The sequence below is a fragment of the Melospiza melodia genome, chromosome 3 (genome assembly GCF_035770615.1).
Source record: "Melospiza melodia melodia isolate bMelMel2 chromosome 3, bMelMel2.pri, whole genome shotgun sequence".
Taxonomy (NCBI): Eukaryota; Metazoa; Chordata; class Aves; order Passeriformes; family Passerellidae; genus Melospiza; species Melospiza melodia.
In genome coordinates this window covers 27,142,099-27,155,422 of record NC_086196.1, presented here as the reverse complement: position 1 = coordinate 27,155,422, position 13,324 = coordinate 27,142,099, and the positions used below count along the sequence as shown (strand labels likewise).

The 13,324-nt window shown below is 39.2% G+C and overlaps 1 protein-coding gene across 1 annotated transcript in view; it reads left to right on the top strand.

Moving 5' to 3' along the window:
* The window catches only part of MAN1A1 (mannosidase alpha class 1A member 1), a 139,017-nt gene that overhangs the window by 102,871 nt on the left and 22,822 nt on the right, over positions 1–13,324 (top strand). The window contains exons 6-7 of the mRNA XM_063151083.1: positions 7,697–7,820; positions 10,109–10,202. Of these exons, the coding sequence (XP_063007153.1) occupies positions 7,697–7,820; positions 10,109–10,202 (218 nt within the window). The remainder of the gene's footprint in view (positions 1–7,696; positions 7,821–10,108; positions 10,203–13,324) is intronic.

The following is a 13,324-nucleotide window of genomic DNA, read 5'->3' as shown; positions in this document are numbered from 1 at the left end:
TCATCAGTTTCAGTGCTTGTGAAGACAGACCCTTAAACCAAGATCCACAATCCTATATACTGTATTTTTAGGGATGGGGGAGAAAGAAATAAATTTTTAAAAAATCTTTTTAGCATTTAATTTCTGGAATAGACTGATTGAAACTTTGAGCAAGCATTGCCTGTGTGGTTCATAGTTGAGTTTGGTTTTAATTTTGCTTTAAAATATTAATCTCTAATTAAAGCTGAAATCACACAGCATAATTTATTAGCATTCTTAGTTAGCTGCAGTACTAAGAGGAGAAAGATGTAGCTCAGGAGTTTGAAGGGAACCTTTTCTAAGTATTAACTCATCCTTTAACTCCCTCAGTGTGGTCTGTGTTGTTGGATTTAGCCTCTCAGTGAGTTGTTAGGAAGAAATGTGTGTCTTATGATTAACATTGGTTTCTGGGAAGAGAAGCCACTCATCTTTCTTTTTTTTTTTTTTTTTTTTTTTTTTTTTTTTTTTTTGGTGACACATTGACAAATCGTTCCATTCAGGGCAGTCCAAAAAATTATTCTTATGAAAGTATTTTCAATGTGGCAATCCTAAATAATGCATGAAACATTAGATACTCTATGAAAATGGCCTCTGAGAATCATCCTTCTGGCTGCCACTTGTCTCCCTTTCCTAAGGGATCACAGTATCCCAGTATGGGCCAGCTTGGCAGGGACCACAGTGGATCCAACCTCCAACCTGGTCCAACCTCCCTGCTCCAGCAGGGTTATCCTGGAGTATTCTCCCCTCCCAGAGGATGACACTGTAGTATCCATAAAATACTTTTTCCCCAGTATTTGCTTATTTTTGAGTGTGTGTGTATATTTAGAACATATTAATTGTTGGGATTTGAGTTCAATCATTTGCCTAGGAATGTCTGAAAGCAATTAAGTTTTATTTAGCATTTTGATGTATTTCATGCCATCTATGACTCTAGAGAAATTTCATCTTTTAAATGTATTTTGTTTAAAATCAAAAAATAGATACCTAGTATGTAAAGGAAAAACCTAATGGTGTTATGACCTCTCTTCATTTGTTCTAAGGAGACTTAGTTGATTTAATCAAATTAAAATATTATGAAAGACTGGTAGTGACAAAAAAGAAATACACCAAATGTTTTGGCAGTGTATAGACTGAAGGCTTCTGCAATATATAAACGCTTCATTAGAAATGTAGAAATGCTGTGGCTGGACACTGTGTATTTTTACTGTCTTTTTACAAAAAGAAGACATAGGAATAATGAGCAATTCTGCCAAAATGGACTGTGCCCTTGGAGATTGTTTTAACTGGACTGAAATACAAAATTGTAGAATGATTTGGATTGTAACAGACCTTAAAAATCATCTAGTTCCTAAAAAATCATTAAAGATAAATTGTGAGTTAGGAAAAAACCTTTTATGTAATTAAAGATTTTAAAATATAACATTACAGAGTGTTTCTCTCCAGTTCTCCCTTTTGTTATGTGCATTAGCCTGTAGAGACTTTAAAAACCCATCTGGTACCTGTGAAGCTAATTGAAATTTTGAGATTTGGGCACCTGGCAAGGGGTAACTGTAGGAGACTGGTCTCCGTGGGTTTACTGTGTAACAGGAAAGACTCCATCTTCAGCTTAATCTCCTCTGTGAAGTGATTTAATTCTGTTATCTCCCTGCACTGATTATCAGGGGAGCCCCAAGGAGATGAATTTCAGAGTGCCCTTGCTGGAGCTGCAGAGCTCTCACATTTCCCCACCTTCTCTCGTGGTCAGACCCATAGCTGGCACACAGCAATGCTGCTGGATTGCAGTGTGGGGTTCCAGCTGTGCAGCCAAATGGCTTGTGGTCAGAATTTTAAGACTAAAACATGGAAAAGCAATCATGTTATGCTTTCCAAAGCAATCATATTATGCCTGTCTGGGGACCACAGGCTTCCTTTGGGGAAAAAAGCAGGGGAGGATTTGTGGTTTTCTTTGACAAAGAAAGCCCTGATAATTCTGCATTACTTCTGGATTCAAGGCTTGCTTGCTTGGGGATTGAGACTCAAGGAGAAGCATGAAGTGCATCCTGGGGTGCTGGGAGGGGAAAGCTGCAGGGAAGTTTGTGTGTCCTTTGCAGCACCCTCTGCCTGTGTCTCGACCTCCATTTGGAAAGGTCTCCCTCTCTCCTGGGTGTCTGAGCCACAGCTGGTGGTGTGGGGGGACATGAACATGAGCACTGGGCTGGGCTACACTCTGCTCCTGCAGAAATCCTCTTAAAAGAGGATTAAGCCTAACCAATTCCAGTCACAATCTGTATTTTCCAGGCAGATCCTCCTTGGCCCCTCAGCGCTGTTGGAAGTACCGGGCACAACCTGCGTGCTCCAGCTCTGGAGAATTTCAGTGGACCCCTCTCAGTGATTTCTCTGTCACAGCGTTTTGCGTTTTCACCCACAATCACAGGGTAGTTTCTTACAGAAAAAAAAATCAGCTTTAGTAAAGTCCAAAGGGGCTGTTGGGACTTATTTTCATTTTTAATTCTAAAACCTTTCTCAACATGGACATATCACATTGTTGTTGCTGTGTCTCTTTTATTCTGGCCTTTCACTTTTTACTGGCTGAGTCTGCAGGAGGACACTGACTATTCTGTTGTGCTGGTGCATTTTGCATTAAATATTGAAATTCTGACTTCTTGCTCTGCCTCCAGCTTGCAGAGTTGTCCTGGCATCCTCCAGGAAAGGCTGGGGTATAATAAACAAGTTGTCTGCAGAGACAAACAGTTCTGCTTGCTGATGACAAGAATTTTGATAAGTGTTTTGACCCTTTGAAGTACTTGTGCAGTTTCCCTGAGGATTTGCTTTTCCTTTCAGTTGAAAATTAGCTGATGCTTTATATATATTGGGATGTAGATAATTTTTTAAAACTCTTTTAAATATGGTTGTGCTTCTGAATTTCAGTGATTTTTTAAAAAGCAACCTTTGAATATTTATATTTCCTCTGTGGTTCCCTCTCTTGGTACACTCTGTACATTTTAGAAGACTTAGTGATCTCATGCTTTCTGTTCTTATGTACAGATGAACCAACAATGATCTGCTGGAAAAATACTGAATTGAGTTACCAGCAGCCCAGGTCAATCAGGCTCACATTTGCCAAGAATGAATGACAGTAGAACTACAAACACTGGTTTTCAGATTCTGTGGCATTCAGTGTTCAGAAACAAAATTTATAAAATCAGTGAGAAATATTATAAACCAAAATATTATGCTTCTCTGATCCAGATCCTCACTTCAAATTTGCCTTAATTACATAATAAAAGTTATAAAAAGTCCTAAAGTTCTCTGAATGTGTTACAGAAACTTTTTGTGTGTTTTATGCAGTGTAAAATATACTATTTTAGACACAGTGATTTCAGATAGGTTAAAATAGTACCCTATAAACTGAAGATATTTTAGCACTTGTATGGATCTTCAAAGTAGTTTGAGTAGTGCGTCTCCTTCCATCTTTCCTTCCTGAAGTGTGCAGTAGGAGTTTGGTTTCTAACCCTGATGTGAGTACATGACTGACAGTACAGGTTGTAGTGTGTATCAATATAAGAAAAATTGAAAAATTCAGTGGCAAGGTAAATTACAAAAAGAAAGCAGAACACAGGAATGAAGCTAATATAAAAAGTATCATACCTGCCCCCTTTGCTGTCCTCCATCTCTTTCTGAAAACTGCATTTGTCAGCTTACAAGACATTTGTGACATTAAACTATTAAACAGAGTCAAAATAAGATGCAAAAATTTTCGGTGCTTTACAAGTTTTGCTTTGACTGGGAGGAATGATCTGCACATAAGTTTGGCACAGAGTCATAAACCACCTTTTGAGAATCCTCCAAGTGCCCTGATAATTCTTTGGGTTCAGATTGCTGCTGTTGTTTCTTGACTTGAGTAATGAGCACCCCCAGACTAAAAACATGTAGGAACTTGCAACATTATGTAGGTTTGCTAAAACTTGGGAATAGAAATAAAAACTTTCACCAGAGACTCAGGTTTGCATCTCAAGACTTCAGGAAGCCAGTACATAACATCATAACTGAAGAGTAATGATACCCAGCACTGACTTTATGGCTGAATGGTAAATAGGTTCTTAGCATTGCTTTTTTTTAACTTTGCAGGAGTTTTTGTTCACCCTCATAATGGTAACGGTGAAGAGCTTGAAAAATGTCTGAGTTGGGAGCCCTGGTTATATTATCTCATGCATGGACAGAATCAGTATTTTACTATGTCTAGTTATTAATATTTACTGAGCTGTTAGCTGTATTTATTGCATGTTATTTTCTAGGTCACCTCAAGTAATTTATAAATGTACTCATTGTTTATAATCCCTGACAAAGATGTCTTTTTTCTGTTTATTTTGTTCTGGTTAGTTTCCTCTTTTTTAAAGTTCTGTGGGGTTTTTTTAAGTGTACAATATTTATTATTTGGAGGGTGGTGAGGGCAGGGCTGAAAAAAGAGCACCCTCTTCATTTCCTTTTCTTTTTTTTAAGCCTAAATACTGTTAAACAAAAGTCAAAGTCTACTTTCCCAATGAAAAATGATCAGACTGTGCAATCTCTCCCATTTTGTTTACTGAAAGCTTTGTTGAGTATTTCCTGGTCTCTCTCTCCAGGAGCTGACTGCACAATGCTCACTGGAGTATCATCTTAAAATAAGGATGGAGCTGAATGGAATCAGAAACAGTACTGTGGCTGTCCCAGTTAGTGTGAGGGAATATAGAAAACTTTCCTGTTCTATTGCTCCCAAAGATGAAATATATCCTATGAAGATGATCAGTTGGCTGGAGCACCCCTCCTATGAAGACATGCTGAGAGAATTGAGCTGTTCAACCTGCAGAAGTGTTTGGAGAGACCTCACAGCAGCCTTTCAGTCCCTAAAGGGGTCTGCAAGAGAGCTGAGAGGGACTTTTGGCAAGGGCAGGTAGTGATAGGACAAGGGGGAATGGCTTTAAACTAAAAGAGATTAGGTTTAGATTAGATACCAGGAAGAAAATTTTAATGTGAGGATGGGGGGACACTGGAATTGGCTGCCTGGAGAAGCTGTGGCATGAAGTGTTCAAGGCCAGGTGGGACAGGGCTTTGGGAAACCTGTGAAAGGTGTCCCTGCCCATGGCAGAGGGATTGGAACCAGATGGTTTTTACAGTCCCTTTCAACCCAGGCCATTCTATGGTATGAGAAAATACCAGACATCCATAGCTGAAGGTTGCATGAAAAATAGTTGAGGGACTGAAGAGCAAATCTTGAGTACTACCACTTATGGACATGAGCTTTCCAGTGACAGAGCTCACATCTGAGGCTAAGCCAACACATAGCCTTGTTATTTTGCAGATTTACCAGAAAAAATGCCTTTTTTTCCTAACCGCCTGACCCAACTGAAAAAAATGAAAGCTCCATTAAATAGTACCTAAGATGTAACATAAATGTTTATTTCTACTTATATTTTGTTTAAGATCAAATAATGCAAGTTCATGGTTTTCAAACCATGTTAAACAAGAAGAATCGTCCACTCATGGCAAAACACATTGCTGCATGCAGAAAACCTTTTGACAGCTGTGTTTGGAAATTTTCCTTGTTAACAAAACACACTACATCAAAGTGTTCTGGCAGGTTGTATTGGTATCAGCAGACACTGGGGTAGAGTCCAAGTAGGAACTCTATTACATTTTCTGTCAATTTTGGTTGATGCCTTGCTGCAGGAACAGCTCGATGTTTTCACTTTGAGATGGATTGAGAAACTTTCTAGAAAAAAGCACATGTGCTTTTTCCATTTGTACCACAACATGCTAACTTTTCGAAATTGAGGGGGTTTTTCTCATTTTTTTCTTCCTGGGAACTTTATGTCATCTCTTTTAATCTGGGTGATTTGGAAACAGGATAAGATATTTTCATCTAGAAGTCAGCAGTTAGAACTTCAGATAGCATGTAGCAGAGATGGGGTCTGTTCTTGGGTGAATAACCAGTCCACAAGTTCTTCAGACTGTAGTGGAGAGGTTTCCAGATATGTTGTCTGCTTGTACTCACCTTGATCCTGTTTTCTGTAATATGTGATGCTTTTATGTTACCATTCAAAAAAATTCTGAGCCACAGGAGATTGAAAACCAGCTGTGGATTTCTCTTCACTCTGTAAAAAATACTCAAATCTTTGTAAGAGACATCTTAAAATGAGATATTAAGATACCATAAAACTTGTGTTCTGTTTCAGTCACTCCAATACCATACCAAATTGGGGTTGTGTGCATCTTTGCAGTACCCTGATTTCGTTTTGTCATTGATTTTGGTCTGCAGCTATGAAGATCAGAAACACTTTTTGGGCAATTATTTACATCAGAGGACTTATATGTGTCTCCACCTCTTGCACCTTTATGGTCAACCAGGGCAGCCTCATCAGATCTCTTTCCTTTGTGCTCTCTGTGCCTTTCTCTGCTTTTGAAGCTTAATGACTTGGTTTTATTTTGTGTGTCTGGCAGAAGTCTCAAAATACCATTTGATATAGCTAGCGGGGAGATTGACCTAATGGAGTCTTAATTTCCATGCACTGGTTAAACTTCAGTTATAGACGATCTTTTGAAGAAGAGTTTAATAAATCTGAGAACTTCCATTGTGATTTATTGGAGTTTTTTGCTGGTTTTGGATTTTTTGAGTCACATTTTAACTCAGGAAGAATACCATATTTTCATGGTTGTGCAACTGCTAATTGATGTAGTGGCTGCTTATGTGTAAAAGTAAAATGAAAATTTTATTTATATACAGATGTGTTTGTGTTTAATGCTCTTTACAACTTGGAAATGTGGAAGATGTTCCAGTACCTAATAAGTGTATTTGTATGTAACATTCATCCTAATATAAGCCAATCTAATATGTCATTATTCAACTAGGTGCTCTGGAACAGTGGCTAAACTTTCTTTAATTTCAGGAGGTTTTTTCTGAATATTGCTGCTGGAAATTTCAAGGGGGAAAGAATCTCCACCTTTTTGTAATGAAATTTCAGTAGACTCGCCATTCTGAGTCTCAAGCAGCTTTAGTTTCTAGTGGGGATTTAGCAATAAATGTGATTTTCTCTATTCTCAATACAAATCCTAAGATTAATTTTGCTGTGAAGTATCTTTAGGTCATAATTAAAACTGAAGTTACTCATCCTGGTACAAGTGCCCAGACAGAAAATACATACTTATCCTACCCTATCAAAGTCTCATGCATTAAGAAGTATATGCTGCATGCAGTACTTCTAACTTAAAGCCTATTCTGTGTATATGCATTAATTTAAGTTAATGAGAAATTGCACTGTAGAAATTAGAGTTAGAATTGGAGAGTGCTGTGTTAATTACAGAGGAAAAGAGGTGAAGTATGAGAATGCTTTCTTAGTAGTTTTTTGTTGTGTCTTTAAACATGGTATCCTGCAATGGAACACTGTGCCAGTGATAAGTGTGATGGAGCCATTTGTGAGCTGAAAGACTGGGGTTTTGCAAAAAGCAGCTGTACAGCCTAAGCAGAGCTGGACTGAAGTAATTCAAGGTCCTGTGGGGAAATCATGGAAGGCTGCTGAAGCATGGCTCCTTACATACATATTAAGTACATTTAGATTAGTTATCTTCTCATGATAATGTTATAGCTACTGCCTATTACATTTTATTAGCATTGCCTTACAGATGCTCATGATTATTTTCTGTCTTTCTCTTCCCCCCATCTTAGTGGAATTGGTCGAAATTGGCCATGGGCCTCTGGTGGAAGCAGCATTTTGGCAGAATTTGGGACTTTGCATCTGGAGTTTGTACATTTGAGCCACCTGTCTGGAAATCCAGTCTTTGCTGAAAAGGTTAGACTGCTCCATCAAAATCATGTTGTAAAAGATTAAGCACATATTCAGGGACTAAAATCAATAGGGAGGGATTTGGATTTCCCTCAGTTGTAAGCATTTGTCACATTTTCCCTAATTACCTTGGCATGTTTTTGTATTAAAAAGTCAAAAGTTTCTTCCAAAATTATTCTGATATATGTTCTTGTATATGGCCCCATAAAACACCTAATTTCTGTTTATCTTCTACATTAGTATCACATTAAGCAATCAGACTGTACAGCTTTCTTCAGTTCTTTACTTAATGGGGTGTAAACAAAACGTGGCTTTATATTCAGAATAATAACCGATGCCTAGAGAAAGCAAAGCACCATGGTGATTCTAACAAGTTTACTCTTCAAAATGCTGTATAATATGACTGCTGTCAGTGAGATCAGAAAGCCCTTCCATTGCACTATAAGAAATATATTTTGAACTCTCTTTGGGGAAGGAAAAAAGAAATCACATCCTTAGACAAACCAGTTGTTGTGCACACTAATTCTTCCAAAATTTGATAACATTGTCTTCTGGATACTTTTTATATATATGAGCCATGGACAGAACTCCTCCTTCCCTCAGCTCCCACCTGAACAATTTTGCTTTGCTTTTTAACGTACTAATAGCCAGCAAGTCCTGTTCTTTATCAGGACTTTATCACTTTATCATTTATCACTTGTTCATTTATCACTTTATCATTTGTCTTCTTTATATTTCCTAATTAAAACGTACACTTCTTCTGATTTTGTATTCTTACTGCAGTCACCCCATATTACCTAAAGCTGATATTATCTACTTAATAATCTAATTATTGATGAGATGCCAAATGTTTAGCAGTAGCTCTAAAAGCAAAGCCAAATCTAAAATTATTATTGGGTAGGGACTGAGGGGCTTTGCTGCAGGACCATTGTCAGCATTGGAATAAATTTTGTGAAGCAAACTCCTAGCGGTTTTCATGTATTTAGGGGTAAATATAAGGACAGTTTCTCTTAAATTTGGACTGGGGATGAGGAGTGGATGAGTAGGGAGTGGCAGCACTGAGGAATAGCCAGAAATAAATTTCCAACATAAGTTAATGATCTTGTGGCATTTATGGTAATTTAATGCACAACATCTCTCTACTAAGAGACAATGAAATTGTGTATCTTAAAAGTCCTAGCCCATGGTTCTTCTACACTGTGGCATCATGCTCTAGCTGCAAGATGCTGGAAATCTGTTTATGTAAGCTATTCTTAAAACCCTTAAGAGATTGCAATTCCAAAGCCCTCAGAGATGAACCATTCCAGGGCTGGTACACTTGATAAAGAAGAAACACTGGAATAAGCTTTCCATGGGTGTATTCATTGAAGAACCCATTAATTGAGGTCTAGGACTCATCGCAGCCTGCATTTGGGCAGTGAGTAGTATCAAGATGCAGGAGGCAGCTTGTGTACCGCAACAGAAATCCTTCTGCAGCTTGGTATAAGTTAATTTATCTTCTTTTTCAGTAGCTACTTCACTTGGTCTCTAGGCACTCGGGGGTTTATAATGAAGCTGTCAGTACCTTTTTGTTACAATTTCTGGCCTGCAGTGCTCAGGGTCCTCATTCTTCCAAGCTGCGACATTTGTTTTTCCGTGAATCCTAAAATGCAGTATAACTCATTTCATGTGCTCTGCAGTGGATTGTGCTGCTGGATGGCTCCAGCTGCTGAGCATCTGGACTGTAATTGTTTCCCCGGGCATCTCATTTGTAGTGAGCTCCTTAGCAGTGCTGGCAGAGTGCTGGGGGCTGCCTGGGTCCCTGCTGCTGGGCAAGCTGCTGGTGTAAAGCTCAGTCAGCTCCAGCCGTGCTCTCCTTTCCAGGCAAAACTCCTTTGCAGTGCACTTCCACATCTGCACTAGGTGATAAGCTTAATATTTAATAGCATTTCTGATTTAGGTATACAAGGAATATAAATGCTGATGTAGCTGAGCGTAGTTAAGACAAATAGCCTCAGTGAATTTCAGCATCCTGGGGAGGAGGGGGATACTCTGCATGGCAAGTCCTGAACTTTGCAGCTTGCTCCTGTTGTGTTGTTTCATGGCTGACAATTGGCACAGAAACTCCCGAGGTTTTCAGGAACTTGTTTGCATGATGATATCAGCTTTGTCAATAGTGATACAATTGCACAGAGGTGTTTGGGTGTGTGTGTGTGTGTTGAATAAGATCAGGGGGGTTATTTTTAGGCATATTTACACTCCTGTATTTTGTGGGGAAAATGGATAAGTGCTCAGTGTTTTGTACCTTCCACTAGGTAATGAATATCCGAAAAGTTCTAAATCGCCTGGATAAACCAGAGGGCCTTTACCCCAACTACCTGAACCCCAGCAGTGGCCAGTGGGGCCAGCGTAAGTAGCTGAAGTCTTTGCTACTGTGACCTGTCTATCAGCATTCTCTTTACAGTCATTAACTTCTTTCAGTCAGTTACCTGTTTTTTTAATATAAAAAGAATTTTTATAATGTATAGAAACTCACTTTATATCTGAGGTTCTATGAAATGTAAAAAATACTAATATAAAATTAATAATCTTACTTGCTATATTTTAATATACTTTTTCTGAGCTTTCAGTGTGACTTGTGGAAGTCGAGAAATGTATGAATATGTATGACTTTGGAAAGGAATTTGTGGTCTACAGAAGTCTCTTATTCAAAAATCTAAAGTGCTCTCTGAAGTAGCTGTATAAGGAAGCTTTATCAGCTTGTCTGAATCAAATTCCACATTTCCAGAGTTACGTGGCTCTACTGAAGGAAAAAAAGTAATAAGACATGTCTTTCCAGTTAATCCCAGCTGTGATTTCTGTTGAAATTTAATGCCACCAACTGAGGAAGCAAACTAAACAGAAATGTGTCATAGCATTAATCCCCTTGGAACCTTTACTGAAGATACCAAAATTAGAAGGGAAAGACTATAAAATACTTGAATTACTTGAATTCCTTAGCTCCTTCATGATGACTGAGCCTTTTGTTGTTGTTCATTGCTTTCTCTGATCTCCATAACTTGTCAGAAGGTCTCCACAGTGTGCAGGATCATGATTTTAGAGACCTTGTTGCTTTTTCCACTTTTCCTGCTTAGGTTCAGTCTGTAACCATCCTCTTCATGCAACTCTGTCTTTCTATTTTTTCTTCCTTACATTATTGAATAAAACCAAGCAGGATATGCAAGGTGGCCATGAGCCAGCAACACCCTTGTGGGCAAGAAGGCCAGTGGCATCCTGGGCTGCATTAGGAAGAGCATTCCCAGCAGGCCAAGTGAGGTGATCCTGCCTCTTTACAAAGCCCTGTTGAGGCCACAGCTGAGGTGCTGTGCCCAGTTCTGGGGACCTGGTACCAGAAACAGGTCTATCAGATGGAGTAGGTCTGTCAGAGGGTGACAAAGATGACTGGGGACTGGAGCATCTCTCCTTTGAAGAAAGGCTGAGAGAGATGAGCTGGTTCAGCATTGGGAAGAGACAACTGAGAAAGAGCCTTGTCCATGTCTCTTAAGTACCTGAAGAGAGGATGTCAGAGGATGGACCAGGCTCTTCTCCAGGTTGCCAAGCAATAGGGCAATGGGAAGAAACTGACGCACAGAAAATTCTGCCTGAATATGAGGAAGAACTTTTCTGTGCAGGTGACAGAGCAATGGAGCAAATTGCCTTTGTCTGGGAGAGGTTGTGGAGTGTCCTTTACTGGAGATATTCAATAACTATCTGGACACAATCCTGTGTCATGAGCTCTAGGATAACCCTGCTGGCACAGGGAGGTTGGACAGGTTGGATTGTGGCTCCTTCCAACCTGTTCCTTTCTGTGATTTCTTTGATTTTATTGATTAAAATCTATTTTTGAAAGTTTTGTGTCACTCTGAGTTAAAATCTTATCCAAAAAGATTTTGCTGCTCAGCTGTATTTTCCCATCAATGCAAATGCCATTTCCCTTTATGAATTAGAAGTACACTGTCATTTCTCAGTCTGCTATGCTGTGAGGCTCCCTGCAGGTCACTGTGCCTCAAGGCCTGTGGCAGCTCAGCATGCATGACCATCAGCTGTGGTTGCATGTTGGTACAAACCGTGACATCCCTGCACAGACCTGAGACGTGTGCCCAATTGTAACACGTGTCGGTTCAGCACAGCTTTACAAGACATAAAAACCTCCCCTGGAAGGGTTGATCCTACAGCAGTAGGTACTGGATTTAATTAGAGACAATCTCAGCACCTGTGAGATAGATGCAGTTAACTCCTTTCCTGGCTTCTCTTAGCCATAGAGACTGCTTTTTGATGCTTCATGAGAGCAGATCTTTCCAGAGGCTGAGGCAGTTAGTGACTCTGCCTTACACATTTTAAAGCAGTCAAAACACTTACTCTGCCTTATGGCTTTTGTTATTCCATATTTTTGATATTACTGCGTCTTAAGCACTCCTCATTCACATGAAATGCCAGTTTTTGTTGGTGTGCACAGAAAAATTTGCAGTGTCCATGGAGCTTTGTTTTCCAATAGCATGCAGTGTTGATGAATAAATAGCTTCCCATGCCTGTGAATGATGGGTGCAGGTGTTGATGCAGGTCTGTCCCTGGCATGCTGAAGCAGCAAAGACAAGTTCCATCTTGTTCCATCTCTTTCATATCAGTCGCCTCCATTCACCAACACTGATTAACTAATTTTTTCCCCACAGAGAAGATCAGAACGTGAGACTTGAAAAATATGTCATTTGAGATTGCTTTTCTAGGCTGTTTTCTGCTGATTACAACAGAAGGGAAAAACCAAACAATCAAGACCCTTAATTGGCACAAGACAGAAATATTTTCTCTTAAATATAAAGTGGAGAGGGAGGAATGGTTTCTGAATGTTTCTTCTCCAGCAGTGCTGTAGCTGTGAAGGCTGCTGATGGATCTCTGCCATTGTTCCTGTAAATTCATTTAGCCCTTGTTATTTTGACAGTAAACTGACAGTGATTTGCTGCAGCATGCGTCAATTGGATTTGTCTACTGCAATAATGTATATAATAACAGGGCTTATTATTGATGAAACTCTGCTTGTGCTATTTAGTTTGCAAATGTCAGAGGTTTCTATGGTAATTTATTTAGGAAATTGTAAAGGTCATTTAAATGCTGCTGTTCAAAGATCAGCCTTTGATCACAGGAAATGTTCCCATTGTTTTAAGAAACCTCTTCTCCTTTTGGATCATGCACATTTAATTTAAAAAATGGTGTAGTCTTCCCAGAATTTCAATATATCTCATTCAAAAGAGGTTGGAGAGGAAAAAAAAACCCTTTTCAAACCCAGGTTTGATGGCACAATATACTTGGTAGGCAAAGGGACAGGATGCATTCAGAAAACTAAATTTTTTTTTTGCATGTCACAGGCTAGTGGAGGAAAAGGACACTGTTGATGTAGTTGGAATAGACAAATATCTGTCTTCTACATTTGCATGTCTTTGCAAGCTGTCTGGAAGGTGAAGGGAGGCTTTCCATGGAGAAAAGACACAAAGGGGTAT